The sequence below is a fragment of the Tachypleus tridentatus genome, chromosome 7 (genome assembly GCF_004210375.1).
Source record: "Tachypleus tridentatus isolate NWPU-2018 chromosome 7, ASM421037v1, whole genome shotgun sequence".
Lineage (NCBI taxonomy): Eukaryota > Metazoa > Arthropoda > Merostomata > Xiphosura > Limulidae > Tachypleus > Tachypleus tridentatus.
In genome coordinates, this window is record NC_134831.1 from 128,681,395 (window position 1) to 128,695,516 (window position 14,122).

The window sequence follows — 14,122 nt, forward strand, 5'->3', positions numbered from 1 at the left end:
TAATTTGTCTGAGTGCGGGTTCTCTAATTAGAAGTGAACTTATAAGAAGAGGTAACTTTTTTTGTGCACCACATCATATCTGTTACATGCAGTGCCGACGAGACCTTTCGTCAAATATCAAGATTCATCAAACTAATTGGAATATGATAGATACGGAAGTGTGCGAGGGCCACTACTTATGTTATCGAATTGTATGAAGAACATCTGTTATGTTAGACACCAATCACTTTCTACAGGTTTCCAAAATTAGCTTCAATACGTAACACACTGCTTGATAATCTAAAATATCTGTAATATTTGAAATACTTGCAAAGCTAACTTTTATGTTTTACAAAGCTATGTTTCTGCAACTGGGTGCTTTAATGAGGGTTATTTCTGGGAATATAACTGTTATTAGTGCGAGGGTTATGCTATATTTATGGCATATCTGGCTCTAATCTAGCCAATAATCATCCAGCGATTGAGATGAAGGGAGCCAATGAAATTGATGCTAGTAACTGAAACCGTTCAGGGCTGTAGTTACGACCTTACGACAACGCTCATTGCATGAGATGTGAACGTGAGTAGTGCTAGGGTATGAACACCTGGAGTTACAAAATGGATATCTATCGGTGACACACACCGATTAGTTTTCCTTCGCAATACTTAGAATGATTTTATTAGAAAATAATATATAAGGGATATCAAAACCAAGTTTCTTGTTACGGCACAGAACGCCACAAGCGCGTTGTTGAAATTCACTCACGTCACATTTTACAGTCGGCATAGAAGTAACAGAAAAGCCTTAGCGTCGATGTTAACGGTAGCCCGCCGTGTTAGACGATTGGCGTCCCGGGAGATCAGGAAATTTCCTTCATCCAGTCTCGATCACGAAGTTCAAATCCTAACTTGAGGTTCCGTGTTTGTGAATATATGTACCTGAGAGCTGTATTACACTTGATGCGTATTTGGAAAAGCTCGTGCTTACTAAATCGGTGAATGAAACGCTTTGTATAGAAGAAATATGAACTTGTTGCTAAGCGCTCCTTTTGTAGCTTGTTTCTGATTTAAATATGTGACTTTTTTAGGAAAATAGTAGTGACTATTACATCGTGTACTACAATGGTTGGGTGGACCTATAACCAAGTTAATCTTGTAGAGTGCCAGGTGGCTTTAGTATTATGTCTTATGACAGGCCTCTCTTCGGAAAACTTCAGTTTGTTTTTACCAAGTCACGAAGTTCACAAACTGTTAGGTAAGTCCCACCCACATTCAAACACGTTTACAGTACTTTAATAAGCTATTCTTATGCATCAAATGTGTACTTCACAACCAAGTTCATATATATTACCATAATTAACAAGCTACTTTATGAACAGCTTAGCTAACCATTAAGGTTATTGCATATTAAATGCACTTCAGAAGCTAGTTCGAACGTATTTCCACATTCAACAAGCTGTTTGTATGTGAAAGTAAGATTGCCGTAATGTGCCCTCCATTCGAACAAGCTTCTACGACTATAAAGAGCTAATTACTGATTTTACTGTTGTCGATAATGTTAAAAAAATACGTAAAAACTTTTGCTTAGTTTTACCTCATATATTTTCAGTCAACAATTGCTAGACAAAATTAGATCTATAATTTGTTTCATTGTAAAAACTTGCAGTTTAATCTGGTTGAGTTAGGAGCGTTTGATGTTATAAACATTTAGCGAAGCATTTTTTTAAATCTGTAGATATAACCTAAAATAGTCTAGTATTCCTTGCACGTGGTCAAATAAATGTTGTAACATTTAAAAATTGTACTTACCAAGTACCAAATGAAATATCTTTATATTTAATTTTAGCTAATACAACTCTCGATAGCCCAGTGATAAGCTTGAGGGCTTATATTGCCAAACTTCGGAGTTTCATACCTGCAATGGGCACAACGCAGGTAGCTTGTTGTTCAGTTTTACAGGGGCCCGGCATGGCCAGGTGGTTAAAGCGCTCGACTCGTAATCTGAGGGTCGAGGGTTCGAATCCCCGTCGCACCAAACATGCTCGCCCTTTTAGCCGTGAGGGCGTTATAATGTGACAGTTAATCTCATTATTGGTTGGTAAAAGAGTAGCCAAAGATTTGGCCTTGCCTATAGTCTTACTCTGCTAAATTAGGGACAGCTAGCACAGATAGTCCTCGTGTAGCTTTGCGCGAAATTCAAACAAACAGTTTTACAGCGGAAAGGCAATAACTTCTAACTTAAACTGTGTTGTATTTTTAAAATAGCTGTAAGAATGGACATGTTTTGACTTGTACAATATAAATTAATTTATGCTGTATAATTAAAAAAACTAAAACAAAAAGAGCCGATGAAATCCTAGCGTTTTTGACAAAGGTGGACCTGTTTAACTTTTTAATCCTGTGTACGTGTGTTTTGTATACTATCGTGAATGCGTCCATTAATCCATTGATCTAACTCAGCTATTAAACAAGAACAGACTTCTGTACTCACACGGTGAAGGGCACTGTCTGACCTTCTAACTGTACTTAGATTGGTTGTTTTTTGTTATTCTTGTTCCCAGTATATGTTTTAGTTATCACTTTAAAATTATATACGAGTTCAAGCAGAATTTAAAGATATGGTAAGCATTTTTATGTAAAGTTAAACAGATTTCTAAATGAAAAACAAAATTGCTATTGTAAATTACACGACGGACCCTGATGTAAAGTTAAACAGATTTCTAAATGAAAAACAAAATTGCTATTGTAAATTACACGACGGCCCCTGATGCCTGTTCGTTTTGTATTTGGCAAGAATGTATTTTTAAAGACTATTTATCTTGACAATGGGGCGTCTCCTTTTTACAGTCTGTCCGTATCTCAAGAATCTGATCACGGGACAGGTTTATGGTGGAGGAGTGTCTTTAAACCTGATTGAAGAAGCAGTCAATCCAGACTAAAATCTTAACGCCTGTCCAGCATACATACGTACTGCTGATCTGGCGTAATCTAGGTTTTTTTGGTTGTGTCTCCCGTATCAACAGGATATTCCAAGGCCGAGAGTTTGGCCAGTAACTTAAATAATTATTACATTAAGAAATTTTAACTGAAGTAAAATGAATAACAGACCGTGGATATAATTAAGATATTTAGAACTGTTTCTCGATTAAGGCTCGGGGATTTTTATATCATGTACAGGGTGTCCAAAAAGTCAGTTGCAATAGGCTGAATGCCCTACACGTTTACAGAACTTGCCCAAAATTTGCTTCCTTAAAATCGATTACGTATTAATCCAGACCGCATCTACAGATTCATCAAACTTCACTAACATTACTTCAAAACGTTTGCAAATAAACAAGAAAACCAATGCTGAATTTCTTTGATAGATTGTTTAGTCAGAGTATTCATGGTGAAACTTTGTAGAATGGACGGCAACTGCCTGTTGAAGAGGACGACGTTTCGAAAGTCTTCCGCCTTTCGTATTCAGGTAAACGAAAGGCGGAAGACTTTCGAATCGTCGTCCTCTACACTTGTGTCTCCACAACAGGCAGTTGCCGTCCATTCTACAACGTTTCATCAGTGTTTAACTTCTTTAAGGGTACAATGGCGACCGACCCCCCACCCCCACCCCACCCCAACCCCTCCGCCAAAATAAAAAGTTTTATATGTACACGTACGTACGACACGTTCTGGATTGCTTCACACGACAGAAACAGTCATAAAATATTGCTTTGCATATGCGTTAGGAACAAAAACTATCCACTCGTGTAAAACAGGTAGCATAATGAAAGAAACGTATGACATTCATCATTCTAGTAGTTATAATTCCACCGATGTCTTTTCCACAATAGGTATTATGATAAAGTCATAGTATAAATCGGTTTGTCTATTTCTTCACGTTATATATAGTGCTAAACTCTGCATAACATAGAACAGTTGAGACTTCGTTTTGTTTGTGACTTTTGTGAAATATGCAATTGAATTATATTTGTAATTGGATATGGTAAGGTATAAGACATGTAATTTCCTTATCGTGTAAAAGATAAGTAACCGCATAAAATGGATAGGGCAGATAATTTCCTTATGATGTAAAAGACGGATTAGCTCGGCATGGCCAAGCGCGTTAAGGCGTTCGACTCGTAAGCCGACGGTCGCGAGTTCGAATCCCGGTCGCACCAAACATGCTCGCTTTCCCAGCCGTGGGGGCGTTATAATATGGCGGTCAATCCCACTATTCGTTGGTAAAAGAGTAGCCCAAGAGTTGGCGGTGGGTGGTGATGATTAGCTGCCTTCCCTCTAGTCTTACACTGTTAAATTAGGGACGGCTAGCGCAGATAGCCCTCGAGTAGCTTTGCGCGAAATTCAAAAACAAACAAAAGACTCCTTGTGATGTAAAGAAAAAACTTTATAGTGTAACTTACAGTGTGAGAATGTGATATTTTATTTTACAACAAACAAACTGCCTGAGAAAGTGCACATATATATTATTGTTACTAAGCACTGAATTAGCAACTATTTTATTTCTCTATAAAGCTGTTTAGACACTTATATTTTTGGACATTAAAAACGAGTAATAGTTAAAAAGGTTGTCTTTATAATACATTCGAAGTTAAAACACGTGCTTAGATAAATCATTGCTAACACAGCATCTAAACAAGACAAAAATGTCCATACAGACCTCGATCATTTTTCACCAGATCTTGTGAGTCAGAGGCTCAGTGTGTGTTTTTCTTATAGCAAAGTCACAAAGGGCTATCTGCTCAGCCCACCGAGGAGAATCGAACACCTGATTTTAGCGTTTTAAATCCGGAGACATACCGCTGTACTAGCGGGGGCCAGAGGCTCAGAACTAACTGATTGTAAATGGGTGTGCCGAGCGCTCTAACTTGCCTCAGACCTCGCGGTCATGTGACGAGCAAACGAAAAGCTATTTTATCTTGTTATCTTTGAAGCAACTGAAAAGGTAACTGTCTAGTTAAAGGTACTGAAAATTTCAATTTAGATTTAATTAAAGATAGTCGATGAAATCCACTTGTTAACTGTAGTCCTCATGAGAAGACGTCAAGTAACAAGACAATTATAATTTTTTTCACTTAAAATCCTCTTTCATATATGACCTAAAATATTTTTTTATTACACTGTTACCGAGTAATTTTCCCCTGACTAGTAATATAGATTACTGTCTTTTGAAAGTTTTATTACCAAAGGCAGAAATAATAAAATTTCAGGTAGTGAATACAAATACAGGTTTTGTCCATGCACTTCATATTTTTAGCACACATTATATAAATATATTAGTCATAGATATGCGACAAACAATAAAAACAACATTAATATTGCTATAGGGTTAGAATTCTGGTATGCTTTGCAAATTTTTCATGATGCAGAACTCCCTGTCAATTTTATTCAATCATCCAAAAAATCATGTTTATTTTTGTTCTAATAGGTGTCGCTTTAAGTTTAACACATGTCCACTTAAATTTACTGTTATTTGTTTTCAAACCTTCATTGCACTGACATCAATCATACAACACGAAAAATTAGGTAATTATTGAAATTGTGCTAAAATCTACTGACTATAAATTTTACATGATTCTAATTAATAGTTACCTGTGGTATACTTTTAACAAAAGCAAAATATCTGAATTTTTCCAGTTATTAGGTTTAACAGGAAATTTGAAGAACATATGTTCGATATTGAACAGTTACAGCTGGTTCGTTAGGCGTTGCTAAGTCCTGAGCCAAGCCAACAAGGCCACTGCTTTGTTACACCAGTTGATGTAACACTAGATGAGGGAAGGGGGGCGCATTAGAAAAGATTTATGACTGTGATAAATAAGACTTCACTTAAATTACACCTTCTCTGTGTGTACTAAGTAAAAGTGTGGTAAAGGTGTGCTGACCCTTGTAACATAAATTACTGTTAGCAGCTTATCCAAAACGTTTCTTGAGTTCTATTTGTGATTCATAAACGTTTCAGATATAGGGTAGATAGTAGACGTATAATTGCTACTCAAGCAAAAATAGACATATTCGTATTATTTACAACCTTACTCAGTGGCGTAGCCAGGTTTTCCACTTGAGTTGAGGGGGGGGGATAATAATTTAAAAAGTTGAAATTTATCTAAATTTTTAATAAATTGGCCATTAAAACAAATAAAATGTGAGTGTTTATATAAGTTTTATTGTTTATGAAATGACATGAAACGAGTTTATTATACATAAAAATTGAAAAATAATATGTGATGAATATCAGTACATATACGTATTTTCCAGGGGAGCGGTCCCACTAGGACCCCCCTTGACTACGCTTCTGACCTTACTCCGTCTTACTTACTTTTATGTATTTGATGTACCAATAATCTATTAACTCATATCCTGCTAATTTAAGAAAATGCAAGTTGTTTTAATAAGACCACCCCTTTGGTTTATTTGCTTGTTATAATTTCTTATTTATAATTTAGTTACCGAGGAAGCTGCTTGAGTTATGAAATGGATTTTTTAGTAAATAGTGCAAGTGTTTGACTTTTGTGATGAAAGGTCAGGTAATAAATCTTTAATATTCTAATATGAGTGGGTTGTACAGATGTAACTTTTTTTTTCAGTAAGTAATCCAGACTTTCAGTGATGACGAGAAAACCCACTTGTAGAGAAAAATATATGTTTTGTTTTTTGAATTTCGCACAAAGCTACTAGAGGACTATCTGCGCTAGCCGTTCCTAATTTAGCAGTGTAAGACCAGAGGGAAGGCAGCTAGTCATCACCACCCACCGCCAACTCTTGGGCTACTATTTTACCAACGAATAGTGGGATTGACCGTAACATTATAACGTCGCCTACGGCTGAAAGGGCAGGCATGTTTGGTGCGACCGGGAATCGAACCCGCGACCCTCGGATTACGAGTCGCACGCCTTAACACACTTGGCCATGCCAGGCCCAAATATATACGTAGAAACGGCTGGTTTTTTTGGGAACTTGACGATGACCGAAGAAGGTTGAAACGTTTGATGTTCGCTCCACTATATAAAAAAATTTTTCAACCCAAACCAGCCGTTTTTACATATAATTCAGACCTTATTTGTAATAACTGAAAATGAAGTAGGGTTTGGGAACTTTTGAAGCGACCTAATCTTGCTAATGGGCTTTAGTGAGAGAAAAAAATGCCAGAACAACAAACACGCATGTTTGAAAAGCTTGTGTAGCTTAAGATTATTACACAGGAAATATGCAGAAAGTGGAAGCACCCAAGTGGCGGAATGTTTCCGTAGTTGTATAGTTGTATTTAATTATGTAAGCTGAAATATTAATTTTGTTCTCACATTTTCAATTAGATTTGGGGCCCGGCATGGCCAAGCGCGTAAGGCGTGCGACTCGTAATCCGAGGGTCGCGGGTTCGCGCCCGCGTCGCGCTAAACATGCTCGCCCTCCCAGCCGTGGGGGCGTATAATGTGACGGTCAATCCCACTTTCGTTGGTAAAAGAGTAGCCCAAGAGTTGGCGGTGGGTGGTGATGACTAGCTGCCTTCCCTCTAGTCTTACACTGCTAAATTAGGGACGGCTAGCACAGATAGCCCTCGAGTAGCTTTGTGCGAAATTCCAAACAAACAAACAATCAATTAGATTTAAAGCAAAGAGCAGTAAACGTCACGTGGAAGCTAGAAGCCTAAATCTAAGTAGGCGAATACCCTCGGCTAAGTTACCTTAGAAACTCCTAAGGCTAGACCGTCATTTCGATAAACACAAAGTTAGGTCTTCATAAATTATTTTAGAATGTTCTGTATATACTTACTTTAAAATATGTTAATTGTTATGTTCCAACTTTAAACTATTAACTTATTTTTCTTGTCCCTTGAGGCCTGTTCATGACAACATACTTATTGACATAGGCTTAAAACAAAGTCTGCAAATTTTGTAAGCCTATGGATTCTATATATATAAAGCAGGTTCTACAAACATACATTTGTAAAACGTGGAATAACTTGTTGAAGGAGTATGCGTTTGGCCAATAAATTTAACGTTCATATTCACAGTTCAGATAATAAGAGCGGTTTTCAATTATTTTGGGTGATTTCACCTTTTACAAATTCTCTATTATAAACAACAAGTGCATGAAGGAATGGGTATTATCCCTGTTCTTACCGAATAGGCCCAGCAATTTGTTTGTATATTTTAAAGTTTCTGGTTTTGTTTGTATTTTCCTGATACTTTCTATACTTTTATATACTACTACTACTAAAGATAATGTAAATTGCTCAAAATATAATTATCGGGAGATAATTATGAACAACCTCTGAACATGCACTAAAACTAATAAAACAAATTAAATATTAATATTTAACATTATATATCATGTTTTATGACGTATTTATTAATAAAAGACCCATTATTGTCGCAAGGATTTTAGTAAATTATAATCACTACATGATTTTAAAATATACACCACTTTGATTACTAAATTGAAATGAATAGTATATAATAGTTTATCAGTTAAAAAAACATTCATCGTTTAATTATGTTTTGGCTGTAAACTGACATAATTACTTAACAAAACATTAAAATTATGGACAGGAGGACAAAAGCAGCGGTTTGCAACCAGTACTGCAACTGAATGAAACAATTTCTTTTTAACTTTGATAAAATATAATTGGAACGTTATATTTCTAAATACATTCTAACTTCTTGTAATTATGTGGGATAGATATGAAACTTGTTTTGTCCATTACAATAAGCTAACATCACGTACACTGACAGGATATACATTTTGTTTCTTTTATAACAACATTGTCAAACATTAGTAGAAAAGCCATGAACATTTGCAAATATGTAAAAGTAATGCTCACATTTGATACGAATTATCAGCATATTGACATGTTCTATGACAGACATGGGGATACAAACTTTAGGAACATCGTTTACTCTTGGGGCTTTTGTTTTTTGGTGTTTATTTTTTAGCTGTTATAGTTTTATTTATTTAGATATCTTCAACTCGGTGTTTTTCGGGGTTTACTCTTTTAATGCTGTACTAACGTACCGCGTATTCTCTTAATACTAATTTCGTACGGGAGTAATATCAGGTACAAAACATAATAGTATTTATGTTAAAGCTTTGTGAGAGCGGCTAATATTTTATATAAAAGTATAAATATAAACATTTCTCTCACAGATGAAGCTCGAAGAAGTACAGAATGTAAACGTAAATAACCATTTCTGGTATTTGTGGAAAAAGAGTCATTAATTTTTATTTTTCTGTTTTTCTTGTACCGACGGTATATGTGTAGAAATAACACATATGCTGTATTTAATTTTTTCATGAATGTCGTTTTAACCAGCTAAAGATAACGTAAAATGTCATTTTTTGATGAATAATTGATTAACTAACCCTAACGGTTAATACTTAATTTTTCACGAAAATTGCCCAGTTAAAATCAACGTTTTTCAAAATGTTACATTTTTAGGAAGATAATTATTTTATTAGTCAATCATAACGGTTAATTAGTATTCAAATGTCCATTAAGTATATTTTAACAAGCTGTATGTGACGTTAAAGACTGTTTCTTTTATAAAGGGTAAGCACCATATTTATTGTATTTCTCACGTTATTTCCAGAATATGTGCCATAAACGGTAAAAATGAATATTTACAGAATAGCTTTGATAATATGCCGATGAGATTGGGAGATTTAATTAGTTGGTTCATGGAGTTTTAAACATAAAAGCTTATATAAACTGCAAACGCCAGCTAGCATGAACTTTTGAAAGGTTATGTAAGTTGCAATAACTGTGATTAATATTTAAATAATTTATATGTAACTTACGAGCCAATCAAAAATGGCGTGGCGATGCCGTTCACTATAACTCAGCACTTGACGTCATCTACTGTTTTATTCCTTTAGGCTGCATTTTTTTTAGAAGCGTATTTCGGCTCGTGTAATTATAGCTCTTGAAAGTTTGTTTACATCTTGTTAGACATTTAAGGTGTAATTGGATATAATGATCTTCCGACTTCTTCCGGTAACTATAGAGTCTGTTAATAGAACATATATCACAAATAATAAAAATAAATTGGCAAAATTATATAAATATAGAGCTGGCCCGGGATGGGTAGATGGGTTAAGACGTTCGACTCTTAATCTGATGGTCGCGGGTTCGAATCCCCATCGCACCAAACATGCTTGCCCTTTCGGCCGTGGGGGCGTTATAACGTTACTGTCAATCCCATTATACGTTGGTAAAAGAGTAGCTCAAGAGTTGGTGGTGGGTGGTGATGACCAGCTGCCTTCCCTCTAGCCTTACAGTGCAAAATTAGAAACGGCTAGCACAGATAGCCCTCGTGTAGCTTTGCGCGAAATTTAAAAACAAACAGAAACCTCGCAAGAAGCTTATGTTACCTACCTTTCACTATTGACACTAAAAGAATTGCTGATGTAATATTTGCAGTAAAAAATACACATAGTGCATGTATTTATTGAGATAAAATGACTAGCTGAATAAATATATTGACTAGTTATCTTTATGGCCGTCTGAAAAGGTTTTACCCAGTTATCTTTCCCCCTTCTGATTATATCCAACTCGCCACTAATTGCTATAATATAGTTACAAAATATATTAATATTGTCAGTTCTGTCGTTGTAGAAAGTATTCCTAACACTTAGTTTGGAAATTAATTACAACTGTTTTTTGTTGTTGTTTTGTGTTGAAGTAAATATTTATTTGTTTTTAAACTTTTACTGAAACATGGAATTATTGTCTACGTTGGCACCGTGTAAAATAAAGCAGTAAAAGAACTCGCTGTGCCCTTGATGTATTTGTGTGGAGGAAGGTAAACCTGGGTAAATATTAAAACGTTTGCACGAACTGAGCGTTTTGTTAAACAGGTATTAAAGAATGATAAATTTTAGCGAAGATTGCCCAGCTATTTTATTATGTTATGAAAATTATACGGTCGACAACCGTTATAATCGTGTAGTCCTCACTTATTAGATTTAGTTAATGCATACTTGAGTCGTGTTCTCGTTTTATGAAACATGTTTTGGTTTGTTTTGAATTTCGGACAAAACTACACAAGTGCTATCTGCGCTAGCCGTCCCTAATTTAAAAGTTTAAGACAAGAGGGAAGGCAGCTGGTCATCACCACCCACCGCCAACTCTTGGGCTACTCTTTTGCCAACGAATAGTGCGATTGAGCGCCACATTATAACGCCCCCACGGCTGAAAGGGCGAGCATGTTTGGTGCGACTGGGATTCGAACCCGCGACCCTCGGATTACGAGCCGAACGCCTTAACTCACCTGGTCATGTCGGACTTCCACACGTGGATAAGTTTGTATACAACATCACAAGTTCTACTAATATACTAATATATCAGTTCACTCTTGCTTCCTGTGTTAGATAGGTATTCACTAAGTACATGAATTGGTATAAACTGGAACTGAAATTATGTTTTTCTCCATTTTTATTTTTGTTTCCTTTTACATGGTCACACTTTTGTTTTTTTTTTAGTAGAGTACTTTTGCAGCTTGTGGTTCTCTGTTTCAGATATTTCTAAAGATATTATGTATAATCGATAAAATTTGCTTGCAATATTCATTCGTAATACGAAATAAATTTCAACATAGTATATCTTTTGTCTGTATGGAGATTAAGTGACTCATGGCCTCATTATATGATAGTATGTATTAAATTTTGTGCTTTTAATGGAAAATAATTGTCTTTATTTCAGTGCAAAGCTTCTCAGTAAAGACTTCTACCAGGAATCGGACACTAAATTTTAGCATTTGAAATTTGTAAACTTACCATTGGGGAAAAATGGATGTTTATTTTAGTTGTGTGTTTATCCACAATATCGTTATTGGCTGATTCTGTATTCTATGATATAATTATTTAACCTCAGTTTGTTTATTATAGGCTATTAATGAACTGATAATTGTTCATATGCATGTTGACTCCTTACTCTTTATTCTGCTTGGCCTGGCATGGCCAGGTGGTTAAGGCACTCGACTCGTAATCTGAGGGTCACGGGTTCGAATCCTTGTTACAACAAACAGGCTCACCCTTTAAGCCGTGGATGCGTTATAATGTGACGGTCAATCGCACTATTCGTTGGTAAAAGAGTAGTCCAAGAGTTGGCGGTGGGTGGTGATGACTAGCTGCTTTCCCTCTAGTCTTACAATGTTAAGTTAGGGACGGCTAGCGCAAATAGCCCTCGTGTAACTTTGCGCGAAATTCAAAACAAACAGCTGTTTATATGTAAGAAAAACGTTAAATCGTCAATTATGTCAGCGCAGATAGCCTAGTTGCTTTGCACCATAAAACGCCAAAACAACTGACCATCAGTAATAGAGTCACTTTTTCTGTGTGTGTGTGTGTGTGTGTGTTTTGTTATAGCAAAGCCACATCGAGCTATCTGCTGAGCCCACCGAGGGGAATCGAACCCCTAATTTTAGCGTTGTAAGTCCGCAGACATACCGCTGAACCACTGGGGCACAAGACGTGAGATAAAACTATAAATACCGAACTTGGAAAATACATGTTTTAAAGTCCCGTTAGGTATTCCTTGTTATTTTGGTAGAATTGTAGGCACTGTTTAAAGTCCCGTTAGGTATTCCTTGTTATTTTGGTAGAATTGTAGGCACTGTTAAAGGATTAAGCTACTTTATCAAATGGCTTTTAAAATTTTCAGAACTAAAGGATAACTTTATTTACCATGGAAGACGAGTTTTGGAATCATCATTCAGATAACTGTAAACAGTGTTCGTGGATAGATTTTTAATTATTTTATTCACAACGAGCCTCATTGTTTTATCAACTTTTTAACAAACATCAATGGATCTTCACTGTTTGAATGTTCTTTATATGCGAAGCACAAAGGCGTAACATAGTATCTGCTACATAGACTCGATTTTTTGTAAATGTTTTTTGTAACTGCAAGTACTTTTTATTACATGAAATATTTGTAAAATTTACAATATTTTTAGGTTACGTGATACGACATTTGCATTGCAAAAACGTACTGGCTCACCCTAATTGCAGTCAAGAAAAATAAAACGTTACAATGGGAGTCAATAAGTTAACTGCCCTATGAAATACCATCAAAGATTTTGTTGGTTTGTGATTCAGCACAAAGCTACACAATGAGCTATTGGTACTCTGCTCGTCACGGGTATCGATACCCGGTTTATAGCGTTGTAGGTCTGCAGACATACCGCTGTGCCACTAGGGGCACCATCAAAGAAGAGAGAAAAAAAAATGGCTTGTAACAACTTTGTTTTTTCTTTTCATATTAGAGTTCGTTAAAAGTACATAACAAGTTTGACATTCTGTCGGCAATTTCCAAGTAGTTTAGTCCAGTTATCAGGTACATCATGAAAACCAAACATGATGAATGATCTTTTTTGAAGCGTGAAAACAAAACGCTTTACTAATAACTAGATGAAAGGTATATTTGGTATTATGTACACATTCAGTTCGTACGGAAGAAATATAACACGTACAGTCACAATGAAACAGCAATGTTCAGGGCTGGCAATGGCTTAATGTTTATGGAGATCGACACGTAATTTGGGAGTAGCGGGTTCGAATCTCATCACCGAACGTCTTCGACCTTTCAGCTGTGATGGCATTATAACGTACAGTTAACCCCACAATTCAGTTAAAGTATTCCAAGATTTGGTAGTGGGTGGTTCTCACTACCCGCTTTCCTTCCGGCCTATCAACCCTAAATTAGGTATGGCTAGCGCCCTCAAGTAGCTTTGCCCAGAATTCAACAAGACAAACAAACAACAATGTTCCATATAAACTGCTCGTTGTACATCTTTTGACAAGGCAGTGCACTTGTTCATGAATTTGTGAACTGTTAATACATTCATTATAAACAATAAGAAAATAAAAATATCTGAATAAAGAGTCCGTGAAACAAAGAAGGAAGCTTCTTTTATTGTTAGAGAGTACATAGCTAGCCCTTTTGTTCATTAAGTAGTGTAAACTTAGTGTTGTATGCGGCACGTGCATGGGTCGATGTTTAGCGTGCCGTGACTATGAATCTAAGGATTCATGCTCGCGACCCGTTGCCGCAAATAATAACTTTGAACTTTAGGTCAAATCCCTCTATTAAATCAGACAAGTGTTATTTAAAGAGTTGGCGGTGGATAATCCTGTTTAAATGATTTTT

At 36.0% G+C, this 14,122-nt stretch overlaps 1 protein-coding gene across 2 annotated transcripts in view; it reads left to right on the top strand.

The window, feature by feature from the left end:
- Window positions 1-561: 561 nt before the first annotated feature.
- The window catches only part of LOC143256585 (tyrosine-protein kinase RYK-like), a 48,139-nt gene continuing 34,578 nt past the window's right edge, over window positions 562-14,122 (top strand). For both annotated transcript variants that reach the window (XM_076513972.1, XM_076513973.1), the window contains exon 1: window positions 562-1,234. In XM_076513972.1, coding sequence (XP_076370087.1) covers window positions 1,102-1,234 — 133 coding nt within the window. In that variant the 5' untranslated portion in view covers window positions 562-1,101. The remainder of the gene's footprint in view (window positions 1,235-14,122) is intronic.